This window comes from Triticum dicoccoides, chromosome 6B (assembly GCF_002162155.2).
Source record: "Triticum dicoccoides isolate Atlit2015 ecotype Zavitan chromosome 6B, WEW_v2.0, whole genome shotgun sequence".
Taxonomy (NCBI): Eukaryota; Viridiplantae; Streptophyta; class Magnoliopsida; order Poales; family Poaceae; genus Triticum; species Triticum dicoccoides.
The window spans coordinates 334,539,598-334,562,407 of NC_041391.1; the positions used below are offsets into that span (position 1 = coordinate 334,539,598).

The 22,810-nt window shown below is 44.5% G+C and overlaps 1 protein-coding gene across 1 annotated transcript; it reads right to left on the reverse strand.

Annotated features, from left to right (window-relative positions):
* Positions 1-10,677: 10,677 nt before the first annotated feature.
* On the reverse strand, positions 10,678-18,930 carry LOC119322593 (UDP-N-acetylglucosamine transporter ROCK1-like). The gene is made up of 7 exons (XM_037596080.1): positions 18,507-18,930; positions 15,524-15,572; positions 15,225-15,451; positions 12,569-12,767; positions 12,355-12,498; positions 11,315-11,389; positions 10,678-11,225 (listed from the first exon to the last, which is right to left on the reverse strand). Exons 1-7 carry the CDS (start codon positions 18,629-18,631, stop codon positions 11,061-11,063), a joined length of 984 nt encoding a protein of 327 aa, XP_037451977.1. The 5' UTR covers positions 18,632-18,930; the 3' UTR covers positions 10,678-11,060.
* Between the last annotated feature and the right edge of the window lie 3,880 nt (positions 18,931-22,810).

Below are 22,810 nucleotides of genomic sequence, written 5' to 3' on the forward strand. Positions count from 1 at the left end.
ACAAGAATAGAAGCAAGGAAAGAAGCTCCAAGTCAAGGTCCTACAATGACAAAAGATCTTCTAGTCGTGAGCGAAATTGCTACAATTGTGGAACCCAGACACTATTCCAATGAGTGTACGACTCCCTACAAAAGAAGAGAAGACTCTCCAAAAAGAAGAAGTAGAAGAGAAGAGTCACCATCAAGAGAAAGGAGGAGTAGAGATGATCGTTATGAACGAAGAACATCCCAGAGAAGCAAGGATTCGAAAAGGAAGGACAAGTCATCAAGGAGCTACACAAAACGAAGACATCAAGCTCATGTTGGTGAATGGGTATCCAGCTCCGACTCCGACAATCACTTCGAGAGAAGCTATCACTCCGACTCCGAATATACTCAAGATGAAGGTGTTGCTGGTCTAGCACTTGTGTCAACCAACTCCTACGACATATTTGATTCACCAAATGAAGGACTTGGAAGATGCTTCATGGCTAAAGGCCCAAAGGTAACACACCCCGAGTATGTTGATTTCAATAGTGATGAAGATGACTTGTTAGGTGATGATGATTTACTTGTTGACAAATCTAGTGATGAATACTATGATGAAATGTCAAATAATCATGCTAATCAAGATAAAATGAATGACAATGATAAGGAGAAGATTGAGCACCTAACTAAAGAACTAAACACTCTTAAGTTAGCTCATGAAACTATCTTAGGAGATCATTGAGAACTTTTAAAGATTCATGAGAAGTTACGCTTTGAAAAGCTCAAACTTGAGCAAGAGCATGAGTTTTTAAAGGCAATCAATGATGATCCAAGAAAAGTTCTTCTTACATTGCCAAGCATTTACTCTTATCTACTTACATGCCTCAAGTCAAGTCTAGTAACAAGAACAAGAAAGATTCTTCTTCTAGTAGTAACAATAATCATGTTAAATACAATATTGTTGCTTCTAGTAGTTCTCTTGATTCCACTAATGATTCTCTTAGCCAAGTTACACTTGAGCAAGAAAATAGCTTATTGAAGTGAATTATAGAGAAAGGTGTTTACAAGGGCCTTGGCGGAAGTAAGCAATTCGAGGAAATTGTACGCAAGCAAGGAAGGCACCGGAAGAATCAAGGTGTTGGTTTTGAACAAAAATTCAATGCCAATGGAGTTGAGTGGGAAGAAGATCAATACCCCAAGATGAAGTTTGTTCCTCAACAAGAGAAGTATGATCCTACTTCTTTCAAAGGGACACAATCTCAAGATGATCTTCCACCACAAGACCACAAGCAAAAAGGCAAAGACAAGCTTTAAGAGGAGATTGTTGCATTTGAAGAAGCTCCTAAGGCCATGGTTAAGTGGGTTCCCAAGACTACATCAATCTCTACTTCAACAAGTACAACTACAACTCCAAGGATTCCCATCAAATTATGTGGATCCCAAAGAAGAAGAACTAGAGAGTTCTTGAGGGTGACTCCGCCAGCATACTTCACTCATATCATTTTGGCAAGGGCAAGTGCAATCAACTTCCATATCTTGCACTAGTTCAAGGAGTCACAAACCCTCTTGTTGGTAAGACAAGGGACAAGGTAACCTAATGCTTTCATGGACATCATCTTGTGTATGCATCACTCTATGTCTATGGATATCCTTGTTTGTTCCTTGTGGGACTAACCCATGTAGGTATTGAAAGTGCAACTCACTCCAATGGATTGCTCCAAATGATCTACATCAACATTGAGCATCCACATCTTCAACACCTACATGAAGTCATCATCGACAAAACCCAAGGTTAGTTCATCCCTCTTAGGGGGGATCTCACATCTAGGGGGAGATTTACTCCAAGAATTGAGCTAAAGCAACTCTAATGCTGTGAACACAACAATGCTTTATGTAAAAGTGGTAACCCCACTTGTGCTTAAACGATGAGTATGACCTATGATCAAATGCTCTCATTTGACTCCTAAGTCAATATACTCATACATAGATGACCTAGTAATCGCCAATTGCTTGATAGATGCTAGAATTGGTTGTGCATGCTTTCCCACATATTTCATTTGCCATTTTATTGTGTGAGCATGTTGGTTGCATATTTTTCTCATTCGAGGACATCCACTTGTTTTTTTGGTTGTTTGGTTTCTTTTCTTTTGCCAAGTGGATGGACAAGAATGCCTAAGAACCTTCTCTAGCTATCTATGCTTTTCTTGTCTCAAACTCTATTCATGCTACATCACAAAGTTTGATCAAGTCAGATTCGAACCACTCTGTGTGAGGAGCACTCGGAGTCCCCGATTCATCATAGACTTAAACTTCCAAAACCTCTTTGTGCATTTCGGTCTGACCAATTCACCACACCGAGATCACTAAATTGATCTAGGTTTTCAACCTCGGTGCAACCGATTAGAACTTTTCGGTCACACCGAGTTGCAGTAACTGCTTGCAATTTTGCATCTCGGTGCCACAGAGTTGTTCCACTCAGTCACACCGACGGGGTCAGGCTATTTATACCCCCGGGCAAAATTTGCAAATTTTTCCGAAACCCCTTCGCCCGCGCACAGCCTGCTATGCCTCCTCGGGTCTCTGGATCGTCCTCCTTGTCGCCAGCGACCTCCCGCCGCTGGTCTCCGCCGCCGTCAACGGGATTCTGCTCCGCCGTTGCCGCCGTAGCAAGTCCATCACCGAACTAGGGTATGGATTTGAAACTTTGTGCTATCCTCACTCCGATCCCTAGCACATTGCATTGCCATGAATCTTGCCACGTTTGAAATCTTCCTATCCAGCGAATCTACTCCGTATATTAGTTTTGGATTGAAAATTTAGGGTTAGGTTTCCTCCGAATTCATCTCGGACCGACCGAGTTGTAGAAATCGGTCTCATCGATTTGGCTTAGGCCATTGCACATGTGATTCTCGGTTCGACCGAGAATTGCAAATCGGTGCGACCGAGATTGATTCTTTGTGAAACCCTAGCAGTCTCGGTGCCACTGAACTGTGACTCGGTCTGACCGAGTTCACTAGTTTAGGTTCCAAAAGCTGCTTCGGTATCACCGAGTTTACAAATCAGTAGCTCCGAAATGCTTTCTGTGGAAAACTAAAACTAAGTTTTTGATTCAATTTTTTGCAAAAACCTCTGTGCTTTGTGATGCTCATCTACTCTACCTCATCTACATCTATTCACAGGGTCTGCTGTCAGAGTTTGCATCATGTCAGATCAGAGTGACAGTCAGAACAAGTCTGAGTAGCAAGTTCAGATGAGTGAGGGCACTAGTCCCTCTAGCAGTTATGATGATGGCAGCAGGAGCACACCCAGCAATTTGCCAAAAGCTGCCACCAGGGCAAGGAAGAAGAAAACCTCAGATTCTGAAGATGAGGACTATGTGGTTGTTGAAGATGAGGCCACTTCTAAGAAGAAGGTACTAAAAAAGGAGTATGGCATAGCTGCTACCACCAAGCCAGGGATGCAAAAGAAGGCACCTGCCAGGAGAATTCCCAGTTCCAAACCTAGGAAGATTGCCACTGGTGAAACCATGAAGTTCACCATTGAGTCTGATGAAGAAGCTGCTGGCCAGGATAAGAAGAAGAAGAGAGTCAGAACTACCACTGCCAAAGTACTTGGCAAGCCCTCTATGAGGAGATCTTCTGATGAGGAAGAAGAAGAGGAAGAGGATGCTGCACCAGCTCATAAAGCTCAGAAGCTAATGGGAGATGCAATCAAGTCAGGGGCTGCTCCATCTAAGCCCAAAGCTGCTCCCAAGGCTGCTGCACCTGCACCCAAGCCTAAACCCAAGAGGAACACCAGAAATATTCCTGCATCTGAGAAGAACAAGGCCCCAGTGCCTGAAGCTGCTGAAGAAGAAGAAGATTCTCTTGTGTTAAGAAAGTTGAAGCCCAAGATTCCTGATCACAATGATGCTCATCCAGTTGCTGAGGACATCCATATCAGAAAGGATGCTGGACTGAGATTGTGGAGACAGTTAGATCCTTATGATGTGAGGAGAAGGACAACAGTTGACTACAGATTCCACACCAAGGAGCAACAGGATTTCTATGAAACCATTTTGCTTGACAAGAAGCCCATTGTGTGTGACATGAGATGGACCAACTGGGAATACATCAAGAAGAATGAAGCTCACTATCCAGGAGTGTATGACAGCTTCAAGTCTTGTGGAGTAGATGACTTTGTTGCCCAGAAGCTTACCAAGTGGAATGATGAGCTCATCATGCAGTTTTACTCCACAGCTCACTTCTACCCAGATGGGAGGATTGTCTGGATGTCTAAGGGTACTAGGTACCAATCCACAGTTGAGGAATGGGCTGAGCTGATCAATGCCCCTAAGGAATCTGAAGATGACTTGGATGTATATGCAGAGAAGAAGAAAAACCACAACTCTATGGCTCATATGTACAGAGAGATCCCAAACAAAGCTTTGGAAACTCACAAGCTTGGATCTGTGCACTACTTCTTGTCAGGTCTGCCTACTATCAATTGGATACTCAGGCATACATTGCTTCCCAAGTCAGGAGATCACAGGATGATCAGAGGTCATGCTATCAACTTGTTACACTTGTTTGACATACCTCAGAAATTCAAAGTCATGAGCCTGATTGTGGAAACAATCAAGAGGACTGCAGCTGATCGGAAGAGGAGTTTTGGGTATGCTCCACACATTCAGGAGCTCATCAACTCAAAGATGGGCACAGGCACATATCTTTTGGACAAGGAGCATCTACCCCTATATCCTGAATTTGAAGACAACACTGTTGAGATGAATGAGGAAGAACCATCATCTGTGCAAGCACATGAAAAGAGAGAGAAAGCAAGGGCAGAGAAAGCTGCTAAGATGCCAACTGCAGAAGAGGCATCTCAAGTGTTTTTGAAGAGCAAGCAAGACCAACTTGGCTACTTGATTGCCTCCACCTTGAGGATTGAGAAGGGCTTGGCCACCCTGACTCAAAACCAGGAGAGCTTGGAGAGAATCATAGAGCAGAAGTTTTATGCACTTGATGTGGAGGTCACAGAAATACAAACTGCAGTTGAGCAACTTCAGGAGGAAGTGGAGGAGAAGAAGGGCAAGTCTACCACAGATGCATTTGCCAGAGTGCCCAGAGGTCAGAGGTCTGCAGCAGTGCCTGTTCCAGACACCAGAGCTACATCATCTGCACCAGTTGCTACAGCCTCAATGCCCCCAGCTCCAGCTCCTACTCGACCAGCTCCAGCTACATCAACTGATGCTTTTGTCGTTGGAGTCATCTCTACACCACCACATGAATACCAAGCTTGAGAGTCGATTAGTACTATGCATTTTTGAACTTTTTGGTAAATTGTTGTCAAAGGGGGAGAAAAATGTATAGATCATAGGCTTCGAGAGAGAGTGTTGCTTTTTATCTCTCTTGCTTTTGGTGGTTGAACCTTTTTTTGTGTGTGTGCTTTGCTTGATACATTATGCCTTTTGTGAGATACTTGGATGATCATGTGTTTGATCATATGCTACCTTAATGCTTGTTGGATGACATTATCTTTCATATCCTTATATGATCATTCTCTTTGCTTGGTGATGAGTGCATGTGTTTAACTATTATCATTTTGAGCGCTCCACCAAGATGTATGTGACATGGAAGAGTGACCCATGATCCTAACTCATTGTGCATTTGCAGTCCAAAGCAAATTTTCAAATAGTGCACAAATTTAGGGGGAGCTCTTACTTATCACATACTTCTCAAAGCGACGATGTTTTTTTAATCTTATTATCACTTGTCGAAGCTTTGATCTATATGTTGTCATCAATTACCAAAAAGGGGGAGATTGAAAGTGCAACTATCCCTGGGTGGTTTTGGTAATTCCTAACAACATATAGCTCATTGAGCTAATGCTATTTCAAGATAAATATTTCAGGAAAGCTCAATGATTGGCATGGCATGGATGAGAAAAGTGGATCCCTCAAAATGCTAAGGACAAAAGGATTGGCTCAAGCTCAAAGCACAAGACTCTACATTTTCTATTTTAGTGATCCAAGATCACATTGAGTCTATAGGAAAAGTCAATACTATCAAGGAGGGATGAGGTGTTGCTTAATGAGTCTCTAGCTCAAAATGCTTAGTGATATGCTCCAAAGCCCTCAACTACTTTCTCACATCCACATCTGACCGAAAACAAAAGTCAAACTCAGCCCCACCGAAACTATCTATCCGGCGCCACCGAGTTCAGATGTCACAGCCACAGCCACAAACCCTAGTCTTTTTGGTCTCACCGATAGGGATCTTGGTCTCACCGAGATGGGATTGCAATCTCTCTGTTTCCTTTTCGTAACATTTCATTCAAATCGAGATGAGCGATCGGTCCCACCAATAAAATACAACTAATATTTTACATGTGTTCACCAGAATAAGTTCTGTATATAGACCAACGCTATTTTGTTTGGTTTCTGCCTCCTTAATATCTTCTGTTCTAGTACTACTAATGTAAAAACTCAACTTTTTAGCAAGCTATGAAAAAAATGGTGGAACCGCCACCTTCTGAAGGTGGCGAGGCAACTATAACCGGAATGTCAGCTCTTGCTGCAGTGGGTCAGTACCTGTCCACCAACAGTGCCAAAAGCACGTTCCTGCATAATACTGGGTTGGTTGTTAAGGCAATCTCATCCAAACTGCCTCATGATCAAGATATGCAAGCTCAAAACAATGTTGTATCTGCGCTCCAGACACAAGTCCATTCCCTAACAGAGACACTTTGTGAAACAAGGAGAGACATTGTTTGATGTCATCAAGATATGCATGGTTTTGAAACCAAACTATTCGACATTTTCTATGTTGTTTAGGAGCCTAGGAGAAATGAAGGCGAAGGTTATGGTGCTTCATCGGACAATACATCATGAAAACATAACAGTCAGGTCAAATGAACTGAGCTTCTAAACTTCTGGTGGTGCATGTATCTGCTAGATTGTTAACTTTTATGCCAACCTTCCTTTTGTTTTATAGTTGTAATTTGTTTTGGTGCGATACAAAATTTGTTCTTAACATGTAGCCACTAGCTGAAGAAAACAACAAGCCATTTTTGTATAGTGTAGGGTGTTCCCTATATTTGCACTGGTGGCGATCTTTGATGCCGAGTGGATGTAATCTATGCAATCGCCTTAATAGCCTAGCGTTAGTTTCGGCCTTATTTATTTCCTAGTCTTCTTTTTCCCTGGTTTGCTAGTGGCCGCAACAACCATGGGCCATATACGGATCGTTGTAACCTTGACCCTGCTACGGGCCATAGGATCCATGGGTCTCCTATGGGCCGTCGATAAATGGGCCTCCAACAGGGCTGTAGAATCGGTGGGCCTCGGGCCATCGGATAAATGGGTCTACATGGGCCGTAAAGGGGCGTAATTGGTATCGGCCCAACACGGTAACTGAAAGTGCAACTATCCCTGGGTGGTTTTGGTAATTCCTAACAACATGTAGCTCATTGAGCTAATGCTATTTCAAGATAAATATTTCAAGAAAGCTCAATGTTTGGCATGGCATGGATGAGAAACATGGACCCCTCAAAATGCTAAGGACAAAAGGATTGGCTCAAGCTCAAAGCACAAGACTCTACATTTTTCATTTTAGTGATCCAAGATCACATTGAGTCCATAGGAAAAGCCAATACTATCAAGAGGGGGTGAGGTGTTGCTTAATGAGTTTCTTGCTCAAAGTGCTTAGTGATATTCTCCAAAAACCCTCAACAACTTTCTCACATCCACATATGTCCCAAACCAAAAGTCAAACTCGGCCCCACCGAAACTTTCTATCTGGCGCCACCGAGTTTTGTTGACTTAGCCACTGCCAAAAACCCTAGTCTTTTCGGCCTCACCGATAGGGATCTCGGTCTCACTGAGATGGGATTGTAATCTCTCTGTTTCCCTTCGTAAAGTTTCGGTCAAACCGAGATGAGCGATCGGTCCCACCGAGATTGCAATGCAAACTCTCTGTTTCCCTTTCGTGACATTTCGGTCCAACCGACATGAGCGAATCGGTCCCACCAAGTTTGCCTGACCAACTCTCTATTTGTCTATTACCAAAATCGTTCTCACCGAGTTTGTGTAATCAGTCTCACCGAGATTACGTTATGCCCTAACCCTAACGATATCGGTCCCACCGAGTTGACATGTTGGTCCCACCGAAATGCCTAACGGTCACATTATGAACTAAATCGGTCTGACCGAGTTTCACGATTCGGTCCCACCGAGTTTGGTAAATTTTGTGTAACGGTTAGATTTTGTGTGGAGGCTATTTATACCCCTCCACCCACTCTTCATTCATGGAGAGAGCCATCAGAACATGCCTACACTTCCAACATACATTTTCTGAGAAAGAACCACCTACACTTGTGTTGAAGTCAAGATATTCCATTCCAACCACATAAATCTTGATCTCTAGCCTTCCCCAAGTTGCTTTCCACTCAAATCTTATTTCAACCAAATCCAAATCCTGTGAGAGAGAGTTGAGTGTTGGGGAGACTATCATTTGAAGCACAAGAGCAAGGAGTTCATCATCAACACACCATTTGTTACGTCTTGGAGAGTGGTGTCCCCTAGATTGGCTAGGTGTCACTTGGGAGCCTCCATCGAGATTGTGGAGTTGAACCAAGGAGTTTGTAAGGGCAAGGAGATCACCTACTTTGTGAAGATTTGCCCGAGTGAGGCAAGTCCTTCGTGGGCGACGGCCATGGTGAGATAGACAAGGTTGCTTCTTCGTGGACCTTTCGTGGGTGGAGCCCTCCGTGGACTCGCGCAACCGTTACCCTTCGTGGGTTGAAGTCTCCATCAACGTGGATGTACGATAGCACCACCTATCGGGACCACGGATAAAAAATCTCCGTGTCAACATTGTGTTTGCTCTCTCAAACTCCTCCCTTTACCCTCATATGCAATTATTTTACATTCCGCTGCTATACTCTTAGAATTGCATGTGTAGGTTGATTGCTCGACTTGTGCTAAGTTGTTAAAATCTGGCAAGAACTAAAATTGGGAAAAAGCTAGATTTTTATTTGGTCAAGTAGTCTAATCACCCCCCCCCCCCTCTAGACATACTTTCGATCCTACAATATGCATCTCGTAGGTAGATCTTGCGTGATCGTATGAATTTTTTTGAAATTGCATGCTACGTTCCCCAACACTAGGTAGTACCCCTTGTTGTAGTGCTGACCATTGACCTCGAAATTTACCGGAGGAGCATGACCTTCAACAAGCTTGGTAAAGACAGGAAGCACTGCAGCACGTTGATGTCATTGTGAGTTCCTGGCATACCAAAGAAGGAGTGCCAAATACAGAGGTCCTGTGTGGCCACTGCCTCAAGTACCACACTGCAACCGCCTTTGGCGCCTTTGTACATCCCCTGCCAAGCAAATGGACAGTTCTTCCATTTTCAATGCATGCAGTCAATGCTTCCAAGCATCCCAGGAAATCCTCTTGCTGCATTCTGTGCTAGGATCCGAGCAGTGTCTTCAACATCGGGTGATCGCAAGTATTGCGGTCCAAACACTGCCACCACTGCCCTGCAGAACTTGTAGAAACACTCAATGGTTATGGACTCGGCCATGCGCCCGTAGTCGTCAAGGGAATCATCGGGAGCTCCGTATGCAAGCATCCTCATAGCTGTCGTGCACTTCTGGTTTGGGGTGAATTCAAGTTTGCTGGTGCAATCCTTCTTGCACTTGAAGTAGCTGCCGAACTCCCGGATGGAATTCACAATCCTGAGGAAAAGCTTTCGACTCATCCGATAACGACGCCGAAATACTTTGTCGCCGTGCAATGAAGCGTCGGCGAAGTAGCCGGAGTAGAGCATGCAATAGCCTTCCAGACGATGCCGGTTCTTTGCTTTCAGCCGCCCCGGCGCCGAGCCTCCTCGCCGTGGCTTTTCATTGCTCGCGAGCAGGCTGGCAAGGACGGCGAGGACCATGAGATGCTCCTCGTCCTGGACGTCGGCATCGGCTTCCTCCTCCAGCAATGCCGCGAGCGCCTCCTCGTCGTCCGAGTCCATCGGCCGAGCAGGCAAATCGCCGAACACCTGGCGGGTGCGGTGGGCGCAGAGTCGCCGGTATGCCGCCCTGCGTGGCTGGAGCGCCGGAAAACTCGCCCAGAAGGTGGTGGAAAGGTTTCCGCAGTGAGACTTTCTCTCTTTTCCGACGGGGAATGGCCTATCTAGCGATGCTGGGCGGTGGGCGGCGCCGGGATCGGCGGGGTGGTGGCCAAGCGCGCGGGGGTGGGGGGCGAATCTGAATGATTGCCTTGACTTTTCGCCTGACAGTGTGGCCCAGGCGTGTTTTCTCCTTCCGCCAGAGCCCCCGAGCTCCCCCCCACTGTGCTGGGTTCGTCCTGGGATCGCCGGGCCCAAAAACAGGCCAAACCGGCAGATTTCGGCGTCCTGGGGGCACGACTGAAAAAAAAATCGGCACCGGCGCGGAAAAGAGTCGCCCTGGGAGCCTGTTGGGGATGCTCTTACAATCAAAATGGGTGGTGGTGTAACTGGGAGCTGCTACAAAACAGTACTGGCGACAGGGGGAACGCAATCCAATCAAAATTAACAAAGTGGACAGAGCAGGGGCCCACAATCCTATCATTAGCTGGGACCAGGAACATATTGGGCACATCTGCCACTGTGTTCTAGCATAGTGAGAACGTTAGCAAGAAAATGACAAGCAACTCATTTGGTCTGATGATGATGGAACCATCATAAGATGGCGCTAAATTGAAATGAGAAATATTACTCTAAGTTGCCAGAATACAAGGATTGTGGTGTTCTGTTACAATTAGTATGGAAGATGATGTTTCCTCCTCTCCTCATGATCAAAGTTCAAACAATCACAACAGCCCAAAATATAATACTCGGAAAGGCTTGGTCCACACAACAATAGCTCAAGAGTAGAAGACAATACAACCAACATGAAATTAACTGGAATCGATTACATGTTTAGTGAAGCTAGTAATAATTCAATTCACAGTGGGGATCGACAGATGGTTGATACATTGCCCCATTTTCTCAGTACCCTTCAACTTCCGTGGGATAAAATACTAGTCAATATTATGCTGAGCTGATGCTAAGTAAAACCTTCCTCTGACGAGCATGTTTATCTGTCTTTCTTCTTTCTATCAACGTACGGATACTTCTGGTAAATGAATATGCTTGTCATAACAAGTGGCAGTGCCACCAGGCAATGCAGTGATGGCAGCTTCCCATCAAATAGAAACTGGAGTAATGCAGTTACAAGGAGAGCCGAAACAATCACAAAACCCTGATAAGAAAAGAAAAAAAAGGATAGTTCAATTTTTCGGTCCAAATAAAGGAAAGTGTATTCCATTTAGTGGTAGTTCAAGCGCTTGCCTTTTTAATACCTCCTGCATAAGATGTGACAAGACCAACAAGAATCCCACCGACAGCATTCATTAACACTGGTATCTGAGGAAATGAGTGAAGATTACTATTGAGGTTTAAAGATTCATGTAACATACAGCATTTTTCATACTTTCCACAAATCATCTTTTGAATTGAAACTATGTACATTTGGATATATTACAGATGCACTTTAAAATTATTGAGAAGATTTTTCCAAGTGTTCCTATATAGTTAACTCAAGTAAATAGCATGAAATTGTACCACAAAGGGAAGTCAATGGTCCTTCCTGATCATGAATGGCCCAAATCATCATTTGAAATGAAAGTGTGTGTATTGGATATGTTAGTGATGCTCTTTAAATCAGTTCAAAGATTTATCTTTTACCTCAAATGATTAGCATAAGATTGTAGTATCACAAAGGGAAGCAGTGGCCATATGACTCGCAGATCAATGGCCCATTTCTAAAGACTACAAAAGGGGCACCGCATGTATCAATTAGGAATCAAGCAATATTAGTAGTAGTTTAACAATCTATTATGTCTTTGCCCCCTGACACATTTTCTACTCCTCAACGCCCTATGTCGTGCCATCTGGCCATCTCTATTGAAGTAGTTACCCATATTCTTCCACCGTCGTAAACAATGGCTGTAGCAGATACTGAAATCCCTTTGGGTGCAAAGTGGAAACAGATTGCAGATGAAGTTTTTGATACTTAGCCAATCCCATAACGGATTATTTAAAAATAATAATTCATGACTGGCACAGTGTTCAAAGTCAGAATACAATCCAAAAGGGAGGACATAACTTCATGCCTTCATCAAAAAGGGAGGCAGGAACTAGTTCAGGTGTACTGTCAGGTTCTGTCGCACTTTACTTAGCCATCTCAATGCCGGTTTATTTTATGCAACTAGAATATATTATGATTATGATCTTATGGGTTTGTAATGCATTGTACTGATTTTGTTTTGCTCAAATTGACCTAATAGCAAGAGGAAACAAGGCATAACAAAATAACAAAGAGTACTCACCACTGTCCATAAAGTCCATTCATGGAAAAAACCATATATTCTCAGGGCTTCTCCGTCTGGTGACTGAAAGGTACTTGCTAACAAGCACATACTCCCAATAAATGACATCTCGATAGTCATCATGTAGGATGTATGCTTTTTAACCTGCAATTGTTGAAAAAATGTTAATGGTGGCGATAAACTCCTTCCTGGAAAGTAAAATGACGAGTCTAACCTGAGATGCCCACTGACATAACGAAGAGGCCAAACCAGACAAAACAGATGCAACAGTAACAGGAATGATTCCATAGAGTAAGACATAATCAGAGCTACCACCACTTGCACCTTTCCTGCTACTCTCCCCAATGCTTAAAAGGACAGCCGCAGTGATTAAGAGGGCTAATGCTAAAATTTGTTTGGGCGATTGTTTTTGCCTGCAAAATGACCCCAAAAGAAATCAACCAAATGAGTATGAAATCACTCCAGATAGATAGATATCCGCAGAGTGAATAGAAAAGCAATGATACCGAGGGTACTACTAAGCACCCGCCAACACGTTATTAAGACAACGCAATTACACACGTTTATTCGCCCGTAAAATAAATTGCCAAGATTTGTTCTGCCCCACATGGATCAAACCAATGTGATATGTGGAACACAAAAGACAGTACACTTACTTTTATAAAGAAAGAGGCAACTCCTTAAATGTATGAAACACAAGCATTAATCAAGGAATCAGCCGAATCAGAATTCTGACAAATAGCAGGGAGGATGTAAGGATGGGCCTTCTGGACAACCCCCCCCCCCCTCCCCCGCGTCGCCCTCCCCACGGGCGACTCGGGAGGCGACGCAGCCCTCAAGCGCTCCCTCCCCTCCTCCTCCCCCTCCCCCTGCCGCCGCCGGTGCTCCCCGCCGGGCAAAGCCCTGGTGGATCCGGCGGCGGCGGGACTTCGCTCCCAGGCGGCCTCCCCCCTCGAGCGTGGGGCTCGACGAGGCTGACGGAGCTGCGCTTCTCCGAACCTAGGGTTTCGCGACGGCGGCCCCAGATCCAGAGGGTCGGGCCTCTGGACTGGCGTGGCGAGCACGCGGGCGGCGCGGCGCGACCCTTTGGGGGCGCGGCTGCGGCTGCTTGGCTGTGCCCCGGCGGATCCGGGTGGCGGAGGCTGCGGGCCGGCGCGGCAGCGGCCATGGTCGGCGGCGGCAAGGTGCAGGTGGCTGGTCTCCGCGACGGCGCCACTAGCCCTGCTCGACGCGTCCCGTGCGATGGCTGGCCTTGTCTGGCAGCCATCCAGCAGCTGCTGCACTGCGCTGGCCGGTGCTTCCCTACATCGACAGTGACAATACGTGGTTTCCCTCTCGGTGCTGGTGGTCCTCTCTGGCGATCTGCTTCCCCATCTCCTGTTTGCTCTGCTTCGGCGGTTTTGGGGTTCTGGTCTTGGGCCGGGCGAAATCCCTGCGCGGCGATGGCCTGCGCTGACAACGGCGACACCTGAGGGTGCCGTTACCTCCATGGAGGCGCTGTCATGGCCCAGACTGGACCCTCTCCTCGGGCACCGGGGGAAACCCTTGGTCCAGTTCCCTGGACAAGGCAGCGACGGCGTCTCAGCGCCGTTCCTTTCTTGAAAGCGCTGCTTGGGTCGCACTTGGAGTCCCCTATGCGTCAGCTGGAGATGGTGGCCTCCCCGGTCTTTCCGGCGAGGTTTGCTGGTAATGCGATGCTGTGATGAGGGCTGCAGCATGGAGCGTGGGCGTCCGGGGCGCAATGTACGCCGGCGCCGGCACGTCCAAGACGATGGCTTCGCTAGTTTTGGCTGGGTCCTGCCATCCACCTGCCGTCTCCTAGGCACATATGGGTGGAAGGTACGTTGGCCCGGTCAGCCCTGGAGATGCAGTCTTCTTCGGAGGCGCCTGGCAACGGCTGTGACGCGGCCTTGAGGCTCTGTGTCTAGCTACCTTGCCATTCATGGTTGGAGGCTGGACAAGGCTAGACCTTTCGTTGTTGCGGTCTGTAGTTGGTAGCACCTCCTCACCTGCTTGTCTGGTGAGGACGATGGTGTGTGTGCGTGTGTCCCTCCTCCCGGGAGGTTGTACCTGTACTGCTGTTCTCTTCCTGTTCAATGAAATGAAACGCAAACTCTTTTGCGTTTTCTCGAAAAAAAAAAAAAAACAAATAGCAGGGAGGTCAAGTCTGCTTATTTCATCCTTTCTCAAGGAGTACTACACAATAGCAACACAGAAATGGGCATAAATAAATCAGCCCAAATACCAGCGGTCCTATAAAATAACTTGGATCCATTGCCGCACTAACCCTCTATTACCCAGGGTTGAGGATAAAACACCTTCTGAGAATTTTCACTTTATAACCCCACCACCAATTACAAGCAGTTTGTCAAAATCCTTGAGATAATTTACAGCTGAAGGCCAATATTTCTTCAGGCATGATTATGTCTTTCTTTTTTGCTGGCTTGATTTCATCTGTTGAAATAGCGTCATGGTCCGTTCAAAAATATATCCAGGTGTTCACACAGGTATCTGGATCATCACCTACGTTCCGGTTTAAATTCTATACCTAAAGCAGTGGTCATAGTTTCATAGATTGTTACCATAAAAAAATACTTGAAGGCTTAACAGTATGGCGTGTTAAATTTGCGATGCTGCCTTTCCATGGAGCTATGCTCAAGACAAATCAAACTTAATAGCAACAGTTACCAAAATAAGCAAGAAGTGGTTGTTCGTGCAGCGTGATGACATTACAAATCGAATACTATTCATTCAGAAAGTCCAAAGTATTGCTATGCCTACATTTTCATGGTTAATGCATCACAGGATCTTCAATGTTGTCACTTGTCAAGACTTAACAGTATGTAATTCAAATAGGGTAATCAGCATACCCCAAAATAAGATATGTGAAGAATGCTGTGAATAATAGCTTGGTCTGGTTAAGGATTGAAAAGGTCAGGGAATCCAAATTCTTGTATGATATCTGCAACAGGCTATTCTGAAGTGCATAGATGGCAGCAGGAAGTCCTGATGCAGTCAGTGATCCAACAAGACTCCAATTACTGAATTGCTCCTTCAGACTACCCTCTGCCACCAATAAAATGACCGCGCATATAACCTGTGCACATGTATACAGAATGACAGAATGTCGCGGTAAAGAACAATCTAGGTTATATAATTATTATCATACCTTTAATAATTCAATTGCAAGAACTAATGAAGTCACTATGACTCCTTGCCTGCAGCAATATAAGCAACAAGCTGGGTTAAGCACATCCAGATAGTACTTTGTTCAACTATTTCGTCAGTAGAAGGAAATCCACGGTCCAAGGTCATGAAATACACAACCTGGCATCTAAGGAATTGTTAAAGGGCAATGCCCAAAACTTGGCTGTTAACTAGTGCTGTTTTACAAGAGTATTACATCATTAACAAACAGAGTATGTGTCCATTGATTCATCAATTGCCAACAAAGCCATTTCTGGCACCATAGTGACTGAGGGATCTGGCAAGAACTCAACTGATGCAGTTTTACATAAATATTAAATTATTAAATATTAACGAACTATGTGTCCATCTGATTTATCAATTGTTAAGAAAACATGTCTGGCAATTTGATTGACTGAGACAAAGTGTTAAAAACTGCTTGTTTAAAAAATCACTGACCACAAGTAGTACTGGTTTCAGATCATCAGCCAGTGGGAACTAGTTTTCTTCTCAAAGGTTCTTTTTTGTCAAATTTTAAACATTAAATACCGAGTTTTGATTGACTTCTGGGTAATTATCGAGAGGAATTGTCTGTTTAATTCAGGCATTCAAAGAAATTCTAAGTATTTCGGGCATAGAATCTTTTCCCAGGTAGTCACCAGGATCAAGAAATTTTTCTATTCAAGCACTTATGAACGAGACCTCCTGGCAAAACCTGAAGGGAGCGCAAATGGGCCGGCCCCATCTAGCAAGCACACTTGAGCGTATTTTTGTTTTTTGTTTTCCCTTTTTTGGAAAAACTGGCTGTTGGATGTTTTTCTCTTCGGTTTTCTTTCGGGGTTTTTTCACAAAATGTTCGGTGTGTTTTAAAAAAGTTTCATGTGTATTAAAAAAATGTTCAGCATCTATTAAAAAATGTTTAGTTTGCATTAAAAAATGTTCACCAACTAAAAGAAGTTCACTGTATATAAAAAAATGTTCAACTACAACAACAACAAAGATTTAGTCCCAAACAAGTTGGGGTAGGCTAGAGCTGAAACCCACAAGATCTCGAAACCAACTCATGGTTCTAGCACGTGAATAGCTAACTTCCACACACCCCTGTCCATGCCTAGTTCTTTGGAGATATTTCGGTCCTTCAGATCTCTCCGTACGGACTCCTCCCATGTCAAAGTTTGGTCTACCCTGACCTTTCTTGACATTATCAGCACGCTTTAACCATCCACTATGCACTGGAGCTTCTGGGGGCCTACGTTGAATATGCCAAAACCGTCTCAGACGATGCTGGACAAGCTTCTTTTCAATCAGTGCTACCCCAACTCTATCATGTATATCATCGATCCGATCCTTTCTTGTGTGGCCACACATCCATCTCAACATGCGCATCTCCGCTACACCTAACTATTGAACATGTCGCCTTCTAATCGGCCAACACTCAGAGCCATACAACATTGCGGGTCGAATCGCCGTCCTATAGAAGTTGTCTTTTAGCTTTTGTGGCACTCTCTTGTCACATTGAACACCAGAAGCTTGGCACCACTTCATCAATCCGGCTTTGATTCGATGACTCACATCTTCATCGATATCACCATCCTTCTGCGGCATTGACCCCAAATATCAAAAGGTGTACTTCTGAGGTACCACCTAGGCACCTACCCATCAAAGCTAACCTCCTCCTTCTCATCCCTAGTGGTACTTATACCGCACCTCATGTACTCAACTTTAGTTCTACCAAGCTTAAAAGCTTCTGATTCCAAAGTTTGTCCCCATAGCTCTTAACTTTCTATTAACCCCTGTCCGACTATCATCGACTAGCACCACATCATCCACAAAGAGCATACACCATGAGATATCTCCTTGGTGTTTGCTCTTTGTGGATGATGTTCAACGTACATTAAAAAATAGTTCATCCTACATTAAAAGAAAAGTTTGGTTTGCATTAAAAGATGTTCATCGTACATTAAATAAAAGTTTGATGTACATTAGGAAAAAGTTCACAGTACATATATTAAAAAATGTTAATAGCGTAGAAAACTATCAAAAAGGAAAACAACGCAAAAAATTAAAAATTAAAAACCAAACCAGGAATAACAAGAAAAAACAGAAGGGAAAAAATGAAAAAAAAAATTAGAACAAAAAGGAAAATAAATAAATAAAAACCAAAACAGAAAAGGAAAAGAAAAACACTAAGACAAAAACCACAGCAGAAAGTAAGAGGGAAAAAACAAACGAACAGATGCGGACGCACGCAGCAAGGCCCCGAACTGGGCCAGCCCACTGCACCTCGCTGCAGGCGAAGCCACGACTAGTTGACGCCCACGGGTTTGCCCTTACGAACTCTGCATCTAGGCTTATGATTTCATAGAAGAGGATAACATCTGAAAAGACAGCTTATACATCACGTTTCATGAATAAGATCGGACTATTGGGTTAATTATGATTTTATCACCAAATCCCTAAAAAGGGACTATTGGGTTAATTATGATTTTATCACCAAATCCCTAAAAAGCATTGTATTACCCAGACACTATGAGGTGCCAAGTAACAAAATCTGATGGCATATATATCCGCTCAAGACTCAAGTAGCATAACACCCTAAACATAATGAGCATTCTGCTAACCGGATGCAGCCTGAAACAATCGTAAAGCCATCAGTTATCGCAAAGCGCACAACAATCTGCATCCACCCAACCAGTCCAGGCTAGGCTGTTATACCAATCTGTTGAACCCATGAAGGTGATAGTGTCATTCGTTCTCATCATTACCTAGTCGACACCCTGTTGCTCAACTCTATAGCCTACATGTTTTTGGCAAATATTTTCCCAAACACCACCACAGAAAATTCCCCAAATCGAACGGGAACAGCACGAAGGGACTGACATACAGCGATAGATGCCGGAGTAGCCAAGCATCAGAAATGAGAGAGTAACTTTGAGGGCGAGATGATATGAAGGTGCGCGGCGTACCCGACGCAGCGCTTGGAGATTAGGGGCTGGGCGCCGTACTGCAGGGTGAGGAGCGTCAGGCAGAGCGCTACCTTACGCCGGCTAGGCGCGGCCGCCGTCGGAGATGGCTTAGAAGCCGAACCCATTCGCCCTCGCCGTGCCCGGCTCCGATCGAAAACAAGTTCGGCTGGATTGCCACTTCAGCGGGTTACTCCAGGCACTGGAGGGGGACGATGGCTGGCCGCTGCCTATGCGGCGTAGAGTCGATACGAAAACGCGGTGCCGAGGCGAGGTGGAGCCTAGCAAACCAGGGGAGGGGGTAGAAGCGAATTCGGAAGCGAGGTCGGATTTGGAGGGAGAGGAAAATTGGGGATCTGGACTTCTGGACTTGTCAATCTCCCCTCTTACCAGCTCGCTTGCTCGAGAGCATCTCCAAACGACTGCTCTAAAATAAGGCATTTGGAAAAACTATTTAATGCATCAAAAAGTAATTTCAGGGCATCATAAAATTTTCAACTCCAACAGCTGCCCTAAAAAGGAGCCCTATAATGGGACATCCAATCTATAATATGATCATTGCAAATTCAATTCAAATACCCAAAAGTTTTAAAAATGCAGACTTAACATAATTCGACTACAAACATGCAAACTTAAACCACACACAACTACTCGTTAGTAAGATTGTGTTGGTCAATGTCCATCATCTTCATTGGGTTGAACCTCGTCGTCCGACTCGACCCTGGATCAGCCTTGACGAGGGGTCGGCCTTGTCACGCCCAATATGCGATACTATCCTAAAGAGACTCGAAGGTCCCATCAAAGATAGAACCGCATATTGAAACGCTTTTGCAAGACGGATATTATTACATCAACATTACATAATAGATGGGGATACATATAAGGCATACAAATGCCGCAAGAATACATCAATACATCATCCATAAGATCAACATCCGACTACGGATGAAACACAAACAGAAACTCAAATGACATTCACCCTGCTAACCCAGGTTGCCGACCTGGAACCTATCCCCTGATCGAAGAAGAAGCGGAAGAAGAACTCCAAACAAGCAAACATCGCGCTCGCGTCATGACCATCGCATAACCTGTACCTGCAATTGTTGTTGTAGTAATCTGTGAGCCACAAGGACTCAGCAATTCCATTACCATGTGTATCAAGACTAGCAAAGTTTAATGGGAAAGGAAGGGGTAAAGTGGTGAGGTTGCAGCGGTGACTAAGCATATATGATGGCTAACATACGCAAAAGAGAGCGAGAAGAGAGCAAACGGAACGGTCGTGAAGCTAGCAATGATCAAGAGGTGATCCTGAACTCCTACTTACGTCAAACATAACCCAAAACCGTGTTCACTTCCCGGACTCTGCCGAGAAGAGACCATCACGGCTACACACGCGGTTGATGCGTTTTAATTCGGATCTGGTGTCAAGTTATCTACAACCGGACATTAACAAATTCTCATCTGCCACATAACCGCGGACACGGCTTTCGAAAGATAATACCCTGCAGGGGTGTCCCAAATTAGCCCATAATAAGCTCTCGCGATCAACGAAGGATATACCTTCTCCCAGGAAGACCCGATCAGTCTCGGAATCCCGGTTTACAAGACATTTCGACAATGGTAAAACAAGACCAGCAAAGCCGTCCGATGCGCCGACAATCCCGATAGGAGCTACACATATCTCGTTCTCAGGGCAACACCAGATGAGCAATCCGTACAACAAAACCAGACCTCAAGTTTCCCTGAGGGGGCGCTGCAAAGGGCTCTAGTTCGGACTAGCACTTAGAGAAGCACTGGCCCGGGGGGGCGCTAAAATAAAGATGACCCTCGGGCTCCGGAAACCCAAGGAAAAAGGGCTAGGTGAGGCAAATGGTAAAACCAAGGTTGGGCCTTGCTGGAGGAGTTTTATTCAAAGCGAACTGTCAATGGGGTCCCATAAATCACCGGACCGCGTAAGGAACGTAAAATCCGGGAACATAACACCGGTATGACGGAAACTAGGGCGGAAAGGGTGGAACAAAACACCAGGCATAAGGCCGAACCTTCCACCATTTACCAAGTATATAGATGCATTAATAATATAAGAGATATTGTGATATCCCAACATAACCCTGTCCACCATGGAGCAATCTTCAACTTCACCTGCAACTAACAACGCTATAAGAGGGGTTGAGCAAAGCGATAACATAGCCAAGCAACGGTTTGCTAGGAAGGGTGAAAAGGTTAGGGGCTGACATGGCAATTTGGGAAGGCTTGAAGAACAAGTGATAGGTAGCGCGGCAAAACGATAGAACAAAGCAACTAGCATAGCAATGATAGTAGTGAGCTCCAGGGTAGCGGTCATCTTGCCTGAAATCCCGCAAGGAAGAAGAACGAGTCAATGAAGAAGACGAACGGATGAAGCTGAACCAAGCGTAGATGAACGAATCCTCACGATCGCAACGAAACGGGAACTATCGAGAAGAAGCACACAACATGGTAAACACACCACACATATATATGACATGATGCACAACCAAGCATGATGCATGACAAAACTAGATGAGGCTACTCATGGCAATAGATGATGCAAACAAGAACAACACATCAAAGCAAGTTTAAATGAGGCCGGAAACAACATATAACAATTCCGGTAAGTCCTCATATGCAAGTTTCAAAGTTGGTCCAGATCTGAATAAACCTTATGTTCAAGTTGTTAAACAGCAAGTTAAGATGCACCAAGATGATCTACATGAGATTCTAGTCAAGTTACATATAAAGTTCATTGAATTCGGAGCTACGGCCTAGAAGATATGAGCAAAACAAGTTAAACATGTCATTGATGCAAAATGCATATAAACATTAAGCAAACACCTCAAAACAAGGATGCAACATGATAATATGAAACTACATGCAAAATCAAGTAAGTTTCATATAAAGCACACTCAAAACGGAGCAACGGTTCAACACATACACTCTATACAAGTTTAAAGGACAAGCTGTCCAAAACAGCAACTAGGCAACTTGCAAGCATCAAAACAATATGCTACAGCACCTCCACATAAGAACAAAAGGCATGGGCATTAAGTACAGGTAAAGCACGACAAAACATGAACACTGAGCTATCTCCATAAACTACTAGAACATGCTCAAAAGGACATGGCAAGATTGCAAATAATAACAGTTTCAGGCTTAGCAGAAAATAATATCAAGTTGCAATGTTTAGAGCTATCAAACAACACGTTACAGGAATTTATCATGGCAAACTAGAGCATGTAATGATTCTACTCAAAGCATAGAACAAAAGTCCCTTACTGACCATGAGACAAAAGGGGACAGAAAATATGATGGCACCCATGTAAACATGGCAAGTTATATGACAGATTCATACATGGCAGAAACAATAATAAATAGGCATGTTGGTGAGCTTGTACCACTCACCATAGAAAATTCATAGGATGGCATGACAAGGCAACCAACAGTAAGAATACATGTTTATTAAGCTAAGCATGGAAAGAGAAAGTTCATAGGATGCATGGATCACTAAGAAAGTTCATAGAAAAACTGAACTTAATGTAAATAGGCTGACAGCAACATTATTTAGCAATTTGAGAGCAAGATTACAACAAGCTACAGCAGGCTATAAATGCAACCAGGGGAATGGATAGATATAGCATGAAATGTATAACAAAACATCCTTAGTGAACATCTCCAGATTATGCATATAATGAGTTGTAGCAGCAGGTTTACAGGAAACAAAATATAACAGAAACAGACTAGCAAAACAGCAACAGCAAGTACCCTACTTCACGAGTTTAATGCACTCAGTAAAAGAATCACAAAAATACATGGATGGCACCACTGTGAAGATGGCATGATGTAGTACAAAACACATGTAGAGCTCATACTCATAGGATGCACACATCAAATGCAACAAAAATGACAAATCATCAAGTTATAACAGTTTCAGCAGGTTAACAGCGACATGCACTCTTGCAACGATGATTAAGGCATCAAGATGGACTCAAACAACCATGACACAATAGAATGAAATGTAGAGCATCTCACAACGAACATTTTGATATATTACATGCATGAAACGGAGCAGTATGCACGGAGTTATGATGCGATGAACAGGGCACGAAAATGACAGCAGATCCGAGGACTTAGTCGAAAACTACCTCGAGGAAAAAGTCAACGCGGGCGAGGTGGCAGCGGATCTCGCCGGAGGTGGGGAAAAAGGAGGCGGGGCTCACCGGATCCCGGCGCGGGGAGGCGGAGGAGGTCGCCGACGGTCGCGGGGTGAGGCTGGGCGCGCGGGGCGCGGT